This window comes from Schistocerca americana, chromosome 3 (genome assembly GCF_021461395.2).
Source record: "Schistocerca americana isolate TAMUIC-IGC-003095 chromosome 3, iqSchAmer2.1, whole genome shotgun sequence".
NCBI lineage: Eukaryota > Metazoa > Arthropoda > Insecta > Orthoptera > Acrididae > Schistocerca > Schistocerca americana.
In genome coordinates, this window is record NC_060121.1 from 178021915 (window position 1) to 178039566 (window position 17652).

Consider the following 17652-nt stretch of genomic DNA (forward strand, 5'->3'; position numbering starts at 1 on the left):
AATTTTTGTATTGTTTTCCTGTCTTAATGCTCTGTGATGGGTAACAACATCCTTGTATTTGCCACATAATTTTTTACTGGGACAGCATTTGATTTTGTGAATTTTTGTTATATTTCTCTGTGACACATGAAAAATATTTATTCACAAATTTTGCTGCTTATTGGTTTTTCATATTTCCTTTTCTGCCTCCATATCAGCTCTTAATTAAATTAGACTTTCTACTTTTCATTTCCCTTTCTTTCAATCCATCTTTAGTTTTCACTCTGCCAGTTTCAATCTAGAGATTGTAGAACAACAGAGTGCTCACCCCTGTACTATCTTTGACTTCCTACTACTATGCCTTCCCTTTCATCTTTGTCATCCTGGCCTTAGACCAGGTGGATTGTTCTCAACTTGGATTCTGAGTGACCTGCCCTTCCTTGCCACATCTATCCCTCTTTCTTCCATGAGGATGGAACTAACATTTCTGAAAGCTAGGATTTTTTCTTCTTCTTTTAACTATATCTATTGCATCCTGAAGGTAATTATGGCCAGACATTCTGCCCCATTGCAATTTTATAGATACAATTTTATAGTACAGGCAACATTAATAGCAACAATAAAGTGATTACATGCAGGTTCTTTACAAAACTGTTCCATTGCTTGTTAAGGGCACTGTAGTAAAAGGACAGGCAATCCAAAGTGGAATGGAAGGTAAATATACAAACCATATTATGTTAATTACAAATTTATCACCATTTTATGAATAAAATAACAGTACATTACATACGTGAAATGAACAAGCACATTTGTTCTCTGTTCTCTGTTCTGGCCTAGCCTTATGAAGTCATTGCCAACATGTCACATACTGGCATCTCAATAACCACCGACAGGAGAGGTTCTGTTTGTTGTTGTTTGACAACAAAAACACGTACTTCATCAGAAATGTTCAGATCTGACACACACTCCACTATTGTATCAAACTTATATGTCAGACTTGGAACAAGCATAGGCACCTGAAACAAATACACTATGACTAGAACTACTCTACAGTGTTTATAATTCAAGTAATTAAAAAAATTTGCTTCACATGCTTATGACATTGCTAACTTACTTTGTGCATATTTAAAGCTACATTAGATAACTGAAGCATAAGACTAGAAAATAACTCTTCCCTAAATTAAAAGGCTAACTGATACAAAAACCCATAACATCCACTGCTACAGTTGCAGAATAAATCTCTTTCTTCATAGTCCATAAAATTGCATTGGTGTGCATCATGCTGAAACCAAAAACATAATCATAAGTACTGCTCATTGCTTCATGTATCTGCATTGTTTTGATAAAGAGTGGCCAGGAGCTCTGTCTTTTGTGGCTTGGTAAGAATTTGGTGCATACAGGTTTTCTGGACAAGGGTGTGTGTGTGTGTGTGTGTGTGTGTGGCGGGTGGGGGTGGGGGTGATTGGGGGGGGGGGGGGGGGGGGAAGGTTGCCAATCATTCAGGACTCTTCTAAGCTCTGGGCATGTTTCAATGACTGATATCAAATGTGATAATGGAACATAGTGTGTCTTTCCTTAACTGCTTGTATTGTAAGGATGCAACAAAACTCTATTTACAAATAAATGGTATAGCTCAAGTAGTGCTGTGCTTTGGGAGGTTGGTTGGCTGTTGAGTTGAAACAGTCATCAGCTGGCAACTTCTGCAGCACTTGCTACAAAATAGTTGTATTAGGCTTGTGCAGATAATGCGGGTCTCTGTCTGGAGCCACCTCTATTTCCCTAGCAGCTTGTGGGACTTCTTTGGACCCTGCCCCAACAAAAGAACTTATAGAGTATGGGGTAAGTACTGTCAGCAAATCCTGTAATATCATATAGAATAACTGTAATGAAGCAGAGCTAATAGCAGAGTTGGACAGAAAGATTCCACATCACCAGAACTATTCTCAGCAGTCCTACACTAAGTTTCCAATATGTCTGAAAATGCAAGTTTACAATCAGTCTGTATTACTGGTTCTTAATAATGAAAGGTAGATATGGACTTTTAATGTGCAAAACATTCTAAAATGGTGATTTGTGCAGTGTGTAAGGACAGATGAATGTTGGGAATTGCCAGGAGAAATAAGACAACAAGCAAAGTGATCAGGGAATGACTGGAGTGGAAGATATGATAATGACTGTAATGAAAACGAAATGGAATTGGGCAGCACATGTAGCTGGACAAATGAATTATATATGGACCAAGGAAGTTCATTGCTTGATTTCAAGAAATAAGAAAATACCAAAGTGACAACCTAATGGAAGGTGTGTAGATGACCGCAACATGTAGAAAAGTCTAAAGGAGGCCTAGTGGATGTCAAATGGCTGACCAGAGAATGCTGATGTTTTGGATGATATTCAACAAACTAGCCCTTCCAGAATATGTCACAGTTTGCGTCATGCACCTTACAATACACTCTTATACTAAAAATCAATTAGAATGTTGCAAATATGAGCATTTTGGTCATAACAAGTTGGCATATAAGGGTCAAGCAACGTGCAACAAGTCTGTAGAGAATGTGCATGATGCAAGAATATTCTGCTCATTCCCAGACAACTGTGTCTATTACAATGATTAATGTCCTGCAAGGAGTAGAGAAACCTCCTTTATTCAGAAGAATGTAAGATATGAGAAATAACAGTTTCCAAACCGATTCCAAACACCAGTGCACAGAAGTCTTTTGAGACAATGCAACCATTGACTTTTTCAGTAACTGCAACAGTGAGAAAAGTTAGTGTTACCATGTCCTCATAAATACAGGAACTGATGTAGACGCAAACGTCTGCAATTGTATGTGTACCAACAAAGGATAAACATCCCCAACATCTGCCACCTCCAAACAATCACCTCCTGCCTCAGTATTAAATATTGAGCAACTTGATGCACCATCCCTACAGATGGCTAAGTAAAAGGGAAACAGCTTATCTTGTACCACAATTAGTCATCAACAACTAAAGGCAAGAATGTAATGAAAAATAATATAGTGAAAAAAAATACTCCAGGCCCATCAGATCAAGCCACATAGGGATGATTGCAGTGCTTGTTGCTGCAAAAGACCTGCTTTAAAGAGAGTTGCACACAGGGTGTTGAAGCTTCCACAGAACTGATGACCTAAGTCGGAAGAGGGCCAAAGGTGGAATGGGAACACATGTCAACAACAACTATCACTCCACTTCTTTCTCACTTAACACTACATTACATGCAGTTGCTGGAGTAGTGCACAAGCTGAACAGATAATGATGTTCCCTTTATATGATATCTAATGAAGCTTTACACACTAGCATGCTCTAGCACCTGAACATATAGCACCCATATAAAATGTACTTTATGGAGACTTTAAAGTGATTTGTCATTTTTTCTGAAAATGGGACAAGAAAAGCATTTTATACTGCTACAATCATCCTCTGTCATGAAATTTTCAACATGCTCTCCTATCCTTGTAGACAGAACTCAGTCGTTTGTGGTCAATGATTTGCACTCAAGTAATCACATCCCATTCTGAATAAAACCAAACAGCTCTAGCAGTATCCAAAAAGAAGCCACAAAAGTGGTTGCTTGGCAAGGCGAAATGGATGCTGTAGAATCAATTGGCTGTTTTTCTTAATATGTGGAAAGTTTCCAGGAATGGATGGATTACATTTCAAATGTGATTCATCAAACTGGTGAGACATCTTTTTGAAGACTTCAGACCACAATCGAGGATTTTCATTCACCATTGATAATTTTACAGTGAAATAGGCTTCAACACTGTAGCATAGTACAGGATGTAGTAATACAGATGGGTATATGATAATAAACTATTGTCAGTTAACTATAGTACACATATTAAGCAGAGCAATAATAAATGCACAACAGGAAAATTTCTAAAAGATGCTACTGATAATTTATAGTACACTATAGCATGGTACAAACACTGTGCAATAATAATTGGGTACATAACCATACAAAATATAAAAACGTAACCATACAAGGTAGGTTAGAAAAATTAAAAAGGGAAATGGATAGGTTAAAGTTAGATATAGAGGGAATTAGTGAAGTTTGGTGGCAGGAGGAACAAGACTTCTGGTCAGGTGAATACAAGGTTATAAATACAAAATCAAATAGGGGTAATGCAGGAGTAGGTTTAATAATGAATTAAAAAATAGGAGTGCGGGTAAGCTACTACAAACAGCATAGTGAACATATTATAGTGGCCAAGATAGACACGAAGCCCATGCCTACTACAGTATTACAAGTTTATATGCCAACTAGCTCTGCAGATGGCAAAGAAATTGAAAAAATGTATGATGAGATAAAAGAAATTATTCAGGTAGTGAAGGGAGACGAAAATTTAATAGTCATGGGTGACTGGAATTCAACAGTAGGAAAAGGGAGAGAAGGAAACACAGTAGGTGAATATGGATTGGGGGTAAGAAATGAAAGAGGAAGCCATCTGGTAGAATTTTGCACAGAGCATAACTTAATCATAGGTAACACTTGGTTAAAGAATCATAAAAGGTTGTATACATGGAAGAACCCTGGAGATACTAAAAGGTATCAGATAGATTATATAATGGTAAGACAGAGATTTAGGAACCAGGTTTTAAATTGTAAGACATTTCCAGGGGCACATGTGGACTCTGACCACAATCTATTGGTTATGAACTGTAGATTAAAACTGAAGAAACTGCAAAAAGTTGGGAATTTAAGGAGATGGGACCTGGATAAACTGAAAGAACCAGAGGTTGTACAGAGTTTCAGGGAGAGCATAAGGGAACAATTGACAGGAACGGGGGAAAGAAATACAGTAGAAGTAGAATAGGTAGCTTTGAGGGATGAAATAGCGAAGGCAGCAGAGGATCAAATAGGTAAAAAGAAGAGGGCTAGTAGAAACCCTTGGGTAACAGAAGAAATATTGAATTTAATTGATGAAAGGAGAAAATATAAAAATGCAGTAAATGAAGCAGGCAAAAAATGAGCTCAACAGGAAGTGCAAAATGGCTAAGCAGGCATGGCTAGAGGACAAATGTAAGGATGTAGAGAGCTTATCTCACTAGGGGTAAGATAGATACTCCCTACAGGAAAATTAAAGAGACCTTTGGAGAAAAGAGAACCACTTGTATGAATATCAAGAGCTCAGATGGAAACCTAGTTCTAAACAAAGAGGGGAAAGCAGAAAGGTGGAAGGATTATATAAAGGGTCTATACAAGGGCGATGTACTTGAGGACAATAGTATGGAAATGGAAGAAGATGTAGATGAAGATGAAATGGGAAATACTGCGTGAAGAGTTTGACAGAGCACTGAAAGACCTGAGTTGAAACAAGGCCCCGGGAGTAGACAACATTCCATTAGAATTACTGACGGCCTTGGGAGAGCCAGTCCTGACAAAACTCTACCATCTGGTGAGCAAGATGTAAGAGACAGGCGAAATACCCTCAGCCTTCAAGAAGAATATAATAATTCCAATCCCAAAGAAGTTGACAGATGTGAAAATTACCGAACTATCAGTTTAATAAGTCACAGCTGCAAAATACTAACGTGAATTATTTACAGACGAATGGAAAAACTGGTAGAAGCCAACCTCGGGGAAGATCAGTTTGGATTCCATAGAAATGTTGGAACACGTGAGGCAATACTGACCTCATGACTTATCTTAGAAGAAAGACTAAGGAAAGGCAAACCTATGTTTCTATCATTTGTAGACTTAGAGAAAGCTTTTGACAATGTTGACTGGAATACTCTCTTTCAAATTCTAAAGGTGGCAGGGGTAAAATACAGGGAGCGAAAGGCTATTTACAATTTGTACAGAAACCAGATGGCAATTATAGGAGTCGAGGGGCATGAAAGGGAAGCAGTGGTTGGGAAGGGAGTGAGACAGGGTTGTAGCCTCTCCCCGACGTTATTCAATCTGTATATTGAGCAAGCAGTAAAGGCAACAAAAGAAAAATTTGGAGTAGGTATTAAAATTCAGGGAGAAGAAATAAAAACTTTGAGGTTCGCTGATGACATTGTAATTCTGTCAGAGATGGCAAAGGACTTGGAAGAGCAGTTGAACGGAATGAGCAGTGTCTTGAAAGGAGGATATAAGATGAACATCAACAAAAGCAAAACGAGGATAATGGAATGTAGTCGAATTAGGTCGGATGATCCTGAGGGAATTAGATTAGGAAATGAGACACTTGTAGTAGTAAAGGAGTTTTGCTATTTGGGGAGCAAAATAACTGATGATGGTCGAAGTAGAGAAGATATAAAATGTAGACTGGCAATGGCAAGGAAAGCGTTTCTGAAGAAGAGAAACTTGTTAACATTGAGTATAGATTTAAATGTCAGGAAGTCGTTTCTGAAAGTATTTGTATGGAGTGTAGCCATGTATGGAAGTGAAACATGGACAATAAATAGTTTGGACAAGAAGAGAATAGAAGCTTTCGAAATGTGGTGCTACAGAAGAATGTTGAAGATTAGGTGGGTAGATCACATAACTAATGAGGAGGTATTGAATAGGATTAGGGAGAAGAGAAGTTTGTGGCACAGCTTGACTAGAAGAAGGGATCGGTTGGTAGGACATGTCCTGAGGCATCAAGGGATCACAAATTTAGCATTGGAGGGCAGCGTGGGGGGTAAAAATCGTAGAGGGAGACCAAGAGATGAATACACTAAGCAGATTCAGTCGGATGTAGGTTGCAGTAGTTACTGGGAGATGAAGGAGCTTGCACAGGATAGATTAGCATGGAGAGCTGCATCAAACCAGTCTCAGGACTGAAGACCACAACAACAAAATTATACAAAACATAAACACATCACATAATGATGCAATAAGCTCTAGGAAAATTTGTTAAATGCTAATAACCTCCTCAGCCATCTCAAAGAATTCTTTAATGTGGTAAAAAGGGTGTGGTTCATGGTGTGGGTTCCTGTTCTCATGTCCTAGTTCATGAATCATGGGCAACGTATGAGTGGCCAAGTAAGTGGTCATGACATTCAGGATATCAGTTACTTTGGAATATGGCTGGGCATCTCGGACATATTCTGAGTCGTGGTCACCTTTGTGCTCAGACGCCAAAGACTACCAAATCCACCGGTCAGTCCCTCAACCATTAGGGGTAAAACTCAATGGGACCCGGGGCAAGTAAGGCTAGCAACCTGCTTCCCTGGTACTTTAAATATGATGCTCGCAACAATCAGAGCAAAATGCCTCGGACCTTTGGAGGTGGCGGAGTCCCACCTCTAATTGACAAACCAGGGACTCCTAAGATACGACTCGGCAAACAAATGGTAACAAGATGGGGAGCTATTAATATCAGTGGGGGCTACTCTGGGAAGAAGGTAGAGCTGGCATAGGCTGCAAGTAAGATAGGGTTGGACATTTTAGCTGTTAGTGACATTCGGGTAACGGGTGAGAAAGAAGAGGAAGTGGGAGAATACAAGGTCTACCTGTCATGAGTCAAAGCAGGAATAGCACAATGGGGTGTAGGGCTTTACATCAGGAAAGAAATGGAACCCAGCGTAGTTGCAATAAGGTATGACGAACGACTGATGTGGATAGATTTGACAGTGTCTAGCAGGTAAGTGAAAATACGATCAGTAATGTTTCAGATTTTGATGTACAATGGGATAGGAATGATGATGGAATTAGGATCACATTTGAGGAAGTGGAGAAAATGGTCAGTAGATTGCAGTGCAATAAAGCGGCTGGGATGGATGAAATTAAGTTGGAACTCATCAAATACAGTGGAATGTTAGGTCTTAAATGGCTACCCAGGATAACTGAAATGATGTGGGAGTCGGGACAGGTTCTATCAGACTGGACAGAAAGCAGTAATCACACCAATCTTTAAAATCTTCTCAGGTATTGTTGAACGGAAAGTGCGAGTATTAGTTGAGGACAAATTGGAAGAAAATTGGTGTGGGTTTAGGCCTCTTAGAGGTTGTCAGGACCAGATCTTTAGCTTGCAGCAAATAATGGAGAAGTGTTACAAGTGGAACAGGGAATTGTATCTATGCTTTATAGATCTAGAAAAGGCATATGACCAGGTTCCTAGGTGGAAGTTATTGTCTATTCTACAAGATTATGGAATAGGAGGCAAACTTTTGCAAACAATTAAAGGTCTTTACATAGATAGTCAGGCAGCAGTTAGAGTTCATGGTAAATTGAGTTCATAGTTCAGAGTAGTTTCAGGGGTAAGACAAGGCTGCAACCTGTCTCCACTGTTGTTCATATTATTTATGGATCATATGTTGAAAACATTAGACTGGCTGGGTGAGATTAATATATGTGAACACAAAATAAGCAGTCTCGCATATGCGGATGACTTAGTTGTGATGGCAGATTCGATTGAAAGTTTGCAAAGTAATATTTCAGAGCTAGATCAGAAATGTAAGTACTATGGTATGAAGAACAGCATCTCCAAAACGAAAGTAATGTCAGTGGGAAAGAGATATAAACGGATTGAGTGCCAAATAGGAGGAACAAAGTTCGAACAGGTGGACGGTTTCAAGTACTTAGGATGCATATTCTCACAGGATGGCAACATAGTGAAAGAACTGGAAGCGAGGTGTAGCAAAGCTAATGCAGTGAGCACTCAGCTACGATCTACTCTCATCTGCAAGAAGGAAGTCAGTACCAAGACTAAATTATCCGTGCACCGTTCAATCTTTCGACCAAATTTGTTGTATGGGAGTGAAAGCTGGGTGGATTCAGGTTACCTTATCAATAAGGTTGGGGTTATGGATATGAAAGTAGCTAGGATGATTGCAGGTACTAGTAGATGGGAATAATGGCAGGAGGGTGTCCACAATGAGGAAATCAAAGAAAAACTTGGAATGAACTCTACAGATGTAGCAGTTAGGGCGAACAGGCTTAGATTGTGGGGTCATGTTACACGCATGGGAGAAGCTAGGTTACCCAAGAGACTCATGGGTTCAGCAATAGAGGGTAGGAGGAATTGGGTAGACCAAGGAGAAGGTACCTGAATTCGGTTAAGAATGATTTTGAAGTAATAGGCTTAACATCAGAAGAGGCACCAATGTTAGCACTGAATAGGGGATCATGGAAGAATTTTATAAGGGGGACTATGCTCCAGACTGAACACTGAAAGGCATAATCAGTCTTAAATGATGATGATGATGATGGTTGTGGTGGTAAAAAGGGTGATCTGATAGCTGTACCACTTAATTTTAAAAACTTTTAGATTCAAAGACTGAACATGGAGTAGTAATTTGTAGAAAATTTTGATAGGGTTCACTTTGTGAGAATATTCAGTTCTTGCCAGCTTGTGCATTGATATATCTGAATTAGGCTTAGCTCTGGTGTAGTGATCATGAGTTTCCGTATATATATATATATATATATATATATATATATATATATATATATATATATATCTAAAAAGAAAGATGATGAAACTTACCAAACAAAAGCGCTGGCAGGTCGATAGACACACAAACAAACACAAACATACACACAAAATTCTAGCTTTCGCAACCAATGGTTGCCTCGTCAGGAAAGAGGGAAGGAGAAGGAAAGACAAAAGGATATGGGTTTTAAGGGAGAGGGTAAGGAGTCATTCCAATCCCGGGAGCGGAAAGACTTACCTTAGGGGGAAAAAAGGACAGGTATACACTCGCACACACACACATATCCATCCACACATACACAGATCTGTGTATGTGTGGATGGATATGTGTGTGTGTGCGAGTGTATACCTGTCCTTTTTTTCCCCCTAAGGTAAGTCTTTCCGCTCCCGGGATTGGAATGACTCCTTACCCTCTCCCTTAAAACCCATATCCTTTTGTCTTTCCTTCTCCTTCCCTCTTTCCTGACGAGGCAACCATTGGTTGCGAAAGCTAGAATTTTGTGTGTATGTTTGTGTTTGTTTGTGTGTCTATCGACCTGCCAGCGCTTTTGTTTGGTAAGTTTCATCATTTTTCTTTTTAGATATATTTTTCCCACGTGGAATGTTTAAATTGCGAGTATTCTGAGACTGGAAAAAAAGACAATGACAGTGCTCCACATGACCTGTTTTACGCATTTTGTGTATGACTTTCTTTTGTATTTTTAAAATATTCTTGATGTGGGGGAGTATCCCCATATAATCAGACCACATGGCGTATTTGACTGGAATGGTCCAAAGTATGCCACCATAAGGTACTCCAAGCTCACTAAATGACACCACAGATATTTTTTCACATATATGATCGATAGGTCCCTCCCAGCAGAGTTTGGAGACAATGTAAATACCTAAAAGTTTTATTGACTTATTTTCTACTTCATTTGACATTTCCACTAGAAGTTTTGGGTTTTATTGCAATAACACAAGAGTTTATTAACTGCAAACCAGTCCAAGGCCACATCAAGAGTTTCTTTTGTGGTGCAGTAAGTAGTGTTGTATGATCAGCATAGCATACGATGGAGTAAGCTATGTTATTAGGCAAATCATTGATTGCTGCAATGAAGAAGACGGGTCTGAAAATAGATCCTTGTGGAACAGCAGAGCTGATTTCCATTGAGGAGGAATTAACTTTTCTGTCTGAGACAAATTGTTTTCTGTTGCTTAAATAAGAACACGTCACATCAAATGTGCTCCCATGCATCCCATACAACTCCAGCTTTCTTAGTAGTATGTCTACAGGAATGCAATCAAATGCTTTGCTTGGATCACATAATAGCAGTGATACTGTGTTATTGTCTTCAAGAGCTACTAAAGTTTGATCCATAATTTCCACAACAGCCACTGTTGTATTTCTCCCCTTGAGAAAACCATACTGATTGTTACACTTTTTTCATTGTAGCTGCTTATTTGTGTGTAAAGCAATGCCTCAAATGACTTTGATAATATTGGCACAATTGAGACTGCTCAGTAGCTTTGGGAAAGTTGTTTGTCCCCCTTCTTTAAAAACTGGGATAACTTTTGACACCTTGAGTGATTCCAAAAAATACTCCAAATTCTAAATATTTATCCAAAATAAAAGCTAATGATGTAGAAACTGAATGTACTGTCTTTTTAATGATGCGGTTCAGCAACGTACTTCTAGAATTTGAAAATTTGGAAACAGCTTTTATAATATCATCAGATATGACAGTACTTCATTGAAATATCTGGTCACCTGGCAGTGGGGCTCCAATCACATCCATTGCTGAGGAACTTGTTGCTCTAATATTGTTTCCTATTTCTTGAATCAAGTTTAAAAAGTAGTGCTTTAATTCCTCAGGATCGAGCAGAGCTGCTTGTGTGCATTTTGGTGTGTCCACTTGTTTTATTATTTCCCATGTCATCTTGTATTTATTGGGAGCCCTTAGTATATAGTTTTCCACTGCTAGTTTTTTTTTTGCCAGAATGGGCTTAGCTTTGTAATATTGTTTGCATTTAAGGTAGGACCTATAAATGTTCTGTTTCTGTTCTGTCCTTTGGGTACAGGCATGCTTATGAGCATGTTTTCTCTTTTTTCCACATGCTCTTCAGAAAATCAGTTCAGCCTTTTATTTTTCAGTACACTTGGAGATCTAATTTTTGTTACTGGTGAATAAAAATACCATATATCTGTAAGTTTCTTTAAAAAGTTATCAAAGGCTATTTCAGCTCCCCTTTTCCCCAACTGACAGTAACACACAAAGTCTCACTTTCCACTACCTAGTCTCTTATGTACTCTTCCTTTTGATCTCTTATCAGTACCACTTTAGGTTCTTTGATTTTAATTGGCTGCCTCCTATACAGTGTGAGGAGCAAAGGCTCATGATATGCCAGGCCTTCTCCTACAAGCCTGACTGTAAAGTCTTCCCTATGTAAATTCTCTATAATACTCTCTATGCAGGAATTCTTATCTGTACGGTTGTCTGTACAGTTATTTGACCATCTATGAAGACAGTGTGTTTCCTAATTGAGTGCAACACATGTAGACTTGCAGCTAACCAGTAGTTCAAAGTGTCAGCCAACTAAACGCATCATAACCATTTTGGTGATGGAGGTCAAAGATAGACATACAATAAAGAAACAGCAAAAGAAGATCACGGCAAAAGTTCCCAAAGTCAGTTAAGTGTACCACCAGTTCCAATGAAGTATTGGAGTCATTAGAAGAATTTCCAATATCCAAAGAAGGGCATCAATATCAGCTGCGAATGGCCAAGGCAGTCTCCTACCAGCTGTTGGAGACATTTCTGTGGCTACAACAGATTATTACAGTTGCATGTAGGTAAGATCTGGCTTTTGCCACAGAGAGGGCAACAGGGACATTGGATCCAACAGGAACTGGGATCTACTCTGTCAGTGACTGCAGATATGGGCCTAGTAATAATCAGGTACAACACTTCATGTTATGACATCTCTATACAAAGACAACTGAAATCCTTCCCAGTTTACTTAAAAATCTGGTGTGGGTAAAGCAGATATTGTTCAAGTGTTGATAACCTAAGCGTCGGGCTGTTTACCTTGAGAAGATCAGGCTGGCAACTGGAGATGTTGTAACCATTCCTACTTTCAGCCACTATGCTGAGGTTAAATCTTAGACATTTTCCTTTGGATATCTTTATTTCTTGACATTTATTTACAATAATACTCCATTTTATAACTATTATTACATTGCCATTGTTGTCATACTAGTTTTACAAGGGACCCTCCATACTGTAAATTACAGATTTTGATGCACTTCAAATATGTTGTAGAGGCACTTACCCAGAGTACCTGGCTATCCGGTTTTTTAGCAACGGGCCTTGGCTTTTGAGAAAATCAGTTTTGAAGTTTGTTGCGTGTTTTGTATATCTGTAACATTTCATATATGCCGAAGAGGTAAGCATGGCACAGGGGTAAGGTTAACGACTACCACACTGAAGGTACTGTGTTCGAATCCTGCTGCTGTACTTTATATTTTTTCAAAATCAACCGAATTTTTCAATTTTATTTGAAAGAATATCAACAAACAGTGTAAGGTGTGTGAAATTATAAAGATATATTCTGTTATTAATTTTTTCAAATATTCATTCTGTTTGTGGTTCGCACTTGGAGTTCCAAATGTTCGTACAACGATCACTTCTTGTATTACCTGAAATCGATCTTCGCCCATTATTGTCCCCTCTCCCGTGAATACCGTTAGCTGTAACATGAACCCCAGCTCCTAGTTTTGGCCAATGAAGATGCGAATTGCATACCTGTATGATAACATCTAACTACAGCATCAGTTGCTCGCAAAGCGTCTCTAGTGCCGTGTGTTAGAAGAATTCTGTGAAATGGAAGAACCAAGTGTTTCCGCAGCAGTGCAGCCAGAAGAAGATCCACAAGTAGAGGAGTTGAATGAAGAATCAAAAGGCGAAATCACAAATGCCATTAAATATGCTGAAAATCTACTCCGTGATTTGAATCTCGTAACGAATACACCATCTAGCATGATCTCTGCCAATTCCATTGCAATTGGCGATGAGATATGTATGGCAATACAGGATCCCTTGGCCAAAAGGCAGATCATTATTGATGATGAATTGATAGATTTCAACAAAGAAGATGAATTGGGGGAATATGATGTGGTAAGTTTCACTTTTTTATGAATATTTTCTCTTTCAGACAAATGGAAAAAACAAATACGTTCCCGAAGAGTTCGCGTCAGAACTGACAGATTATGCGCCTCTGTCTTACAAAGAAAAAGCAGTTGCTTTTTCAGCAGCTCATCCTAAATGGAGCTTGAAAAGTCTGCAGTCTCATGGAGTTTCGCGATTGAAACATAAATCGATATTGTATCGATGGAAAGATGATGTAAAACGAGGTGGAACATGTCTTGTGAGACATGTGAAAGGTTCGTCAAAGCGAGGCAGAATTTGGAACAGGTAAATCATATTGACATGAAGTATATGTCTAGTATATTGTAAAAAAGAGAATGGCTTGTGAAAATAATACAAATTTTTTCTGAGATCAGGTGACAACAAGAACTCTACAGCAGTGGGCGATGAACGCTGCTCTTCCCATTTTATTGGAAAACTTCAATTTCGTGGCCAGTCATTCTTGGGTTGAGTGGTTCAAGAAAAAACATAAGATTCGGCAAAGAAAAATCACAAAGTTCGTCAGCTCTAAGGAGTCTGCGACGATAGACGAAGTTTTAGCAGCTGCCGAACAATTCCAAAGAATACTTATGGAGAATTTCGACCTTGACTTCATAATCGACACTGATCAAACTGGCTGCCAGTATCAGGCAACTTATAATAGATCAGTTTTGGAAAAAGGAACGAAAACCGTTCCCATCCGTAAAAAAGATTTAAACGAGACTACTCAACAGCCTCAGGAAAAGAGATCTCATATGTTTTTTTATGTATGCAAGAACCGTCTGGAAAATTTGGTCCTACTGTTAAAAAACGAGTAGACAAATTAACTGGGAAATACAGAAATATAGTTGTGTCCTGCACGAAATCCGGCAAGTTCACGAAACCAGTGTATGAAGAATTTTTGGATCCTGTAAATCTTCCATATGTGGGACAGCCAAAATTTTTGTACAATATTGATCCGTGGGGAGGGAAAACCGATTCAGCTTTATACGATCATCTATTCACTGATGAAAGGAAAGCGAGCACCGGCACTCTAAAAGTGATCCCACCAAAGTGCACTCCTTACTGTCAGCCATGCGATGTTTATTTTAACTGACAGGTGAAAATCTTCACGGAAATTATTCAGAATGCTTCTGACTTGATGAAAGACAATAGAGGGACTGCTTCCTGGAAAGATTTGATAAAATTACATTCGCTAATCCTACATCAATTCAGCGCCCCTAATTTTGAAAGCATGATTAAATATGCATGGTTCGCATCGAAATTAGCAGATGAAAGAGAAATCTTTTTGAATGGAAAAGAATTGTGTTTCCCAGTATCGCTTATGAAGAAACCGTGTGCCTGCAAGGCGGTTGCTTTCATAAAATGCGCGTGGTGCTGCAAAAATTTGTGCTTCGGTTGTTTGTATGATAAGTATCATCCACAATATTGTTCTGGCACATCACGCAATGTGGACGCTGAAATATAAGATTTTGTAATACTGTATGACAGAAAAAAATAATAACTGAATATATCGTTATAATTTCACACACCTTACACTATTTGCTGATATTCTTTGAAATAAAACTGAAAAATATTGTTGATTTGGAAAAAAATATAATTAATGAGTAGGATTCGAACATGGTCCCTCCAGTGTGATAGCCGTTAACCTTACCCCTGCATTACACTGACCTATTCAGTGTGAATGTAATGTTATGGATATACAAGGCACACAATAAACTTCAAAACTGATTTTCTCAAAAACCAAGGCCCGTCGCTAAAAAGCTGGATAGCCAGGTCCTCAGGATAAGTGCCTCTACAACATATTTGAAGTGCATCAAAATCCGTGATTTACAGTATGGAGGGTCCCCTTGTTAGTGCCATGATTTTGGTGTAATTTAGTAACAGATGTGTTTAACTTAATTATATTGTGCTACTGACCTCACTGTAGTTGAACAACACCATCAATTCTTCTGCCAAGAAATAGTAAAAGAAAATTTTATAGGAAACTCTACTCAGTCTGTAGAGAATATAACTGTTCCATAATAAATCACTGCAGATCCCAACTTCCTGACCTCAAAACCCTTAAATCAGCACTTCTCAACAGCATTTGAAAGATTGTTTATTGGTTGAATAAACTTCCATCTGATGCATGAAATTTTATTAAATTTCGGTGTATGAAGAAGTTTGACATTAGGTGCAACATACCTCAATGAAAGGTCTCTCCACAACGTACATTTTGTCATCACAGTGTACAACAATGAATAATCCCTTTAGTGGCACATCTTTAGACATATTTTGAAGCGTAATGGCTAATCTGAATTTAGGGCCCAATCCTAAAACCTAAAAGCAGAAATAAATGTCGTCTAGTTAAAATGGGCACAATAATAAATGTAACATGAAGTAAAAATGTAAAACAAAACAGACAAACAGCTCAATTCACCATGAAGTGCTGCAGAAGTCAAAAGTTCCTGCAGTTATATAATGCCATGTTCCACTTTTGGGATTTATTATGTCGCCAGTTTCTTTTTGCTACTTAACTGTTTTGAAAATTATTAAAAGTTTCCTGCGACAAAATCTGTGCAAACTTTTACATTTTCTATTTCTAAATTCAAATCCATATAATCTCACTGAAGTATTACAGTTGAAATAATGATAATGATGATATGGGGGTTACGGTAATTAATTCAAAATTTCTCTATAGCCATCCACATCTGGGTGTTACTGGATTTCATTAAATTTATCAGAAGTACCATCCAGGCATTTTCCTGAAGAGTGCATGTCCAATTTTCCTCCCTTCCATATACTCTCTGAGCCTGTGCTCAATCTCATTGTCAACAGATATCTTTCCTTATTAAGGTCTCAGCATCTATGTAACTAGAAATGGTGTAGAAAAGAGGGAAGAACTGGCCCCAATTTGTCATGAAACTGTCCTAATTCTCAATTTTAGTGATTTTGGGCAACAGCAGAAAATTTAAACTTAAACCAGAATGTCCACTGAGGTTTCAGATCTGCTCCTTCCAAATGGTAATTTTGTACTGTAACCACTGTATCACTTTGCTTGGGTCCATACATTTTACTTACATTATGCGTTGTGATGCATTTGATATCAATATATTTTCTTGAATACTACGGTGTGTAAAAGGGCAATTACAATGTTTACAAAAAGTAGACGTGTGTAATTTTTTGTACGTAAAGTGGTAATATGGATACCTCAGATTCTTGTACTAACTTAGTAGTTTCATATAAAGGAACAGTTTTTGTAATCTTTAAATTTAAGTTTGAAACTGATAGGTTAATTACTAAGGTTCTGGATTTTCCACTATTTCAGATTGTGATATGTAATACAGCAGTTGAAATTTATATTTAAAACAAGATTTAAAGTTTCAAAATCAAAAGATGAAATTGATTGATGATATTAAAGTCTTCAAAATACATCTTCATTTTGACTGAAAATTTATTACTCTTATCATTACTTTCTGCATAAGTCAGAAGTATTTCTGTGGAGCAATACATACCTGAGCAGTTAGCTTGAGTGGTTCTTTGCTTGAAACAGGAAGAGAACAGCTCTGCAAGGCTTGCACACATGCCCTGGCTGCAGTGAGGTGCATTCGAAATAAATCATGTTGGAAAGCCTGATGTATCTCTGAAATGTTAAATAATAATAGCATATAACATCATCTTGTATTTCTATATCTTAAAAAAAAATTTGAAAAATGAAAAGAGTGGAAAAAATAAATGACAGATAGATGCATTAAGTGATGTAATTCCAGGTGATGCATGTCATACTAGGTGTAGTACACACTTTAATGTGAAAATGTTCAGATATCTTGTAGCTATATGCACAAGAAATTTGAAATATTCCATCAAATAAAAATCAAGCAAATTTATTCATGGCTCAGTTGAACACAATTAAATGGCATTGTTCTACATGTCTTGGATAAATTGAATTTTCGCAGCTGTTTTCTTTCATTGGTTTAAGTTTGTTTTCCTTGTACATATACTGGAACAACAAATATTAAATCTGCAAATAAAACTTTGTATGCATACAATTTGTTTCTATCTCAATTTGGTATTCTATAACAAACAAATTATTTCCTTGAAAATGCCGTGTGTACATGTATCCATAGATGTAAGCCATCAAAACCGGTTGCTAA

General features: G+C 37.9%; 1 protein-coding gene across 1 annotated transcript in view; it reads right to left on the minus strand.

The window, feature by feature from the left end:
* Positions 1-741: 741 nt before the first annotated feature.
* The window catches only part of LOC124606919 (Bardet-Biedl syndrome 1 protein homolog), a 146276-nt gene continuing 129365 nt past the window's right edge, over positions 742-17652 (minus strand). Inside the window, exons 10-12 of the mRNA XM_047139028.1 lie at positions 17014-17141; positions 15704-15838; positions 742-995 (exon numbers count right to left, since the gene is read on the minus strand). Coding sequence (XP_046994984.1) covers positions 819-995; positions 15704-15838; positions 17014-17141 — 440 coding nt within the window. The 3' untranslated portion in view covers positions 742-818. The remainder of the gene's footprint in view (positions 996-15703; positions 15839-17013; positions 17142-17652) is intronic.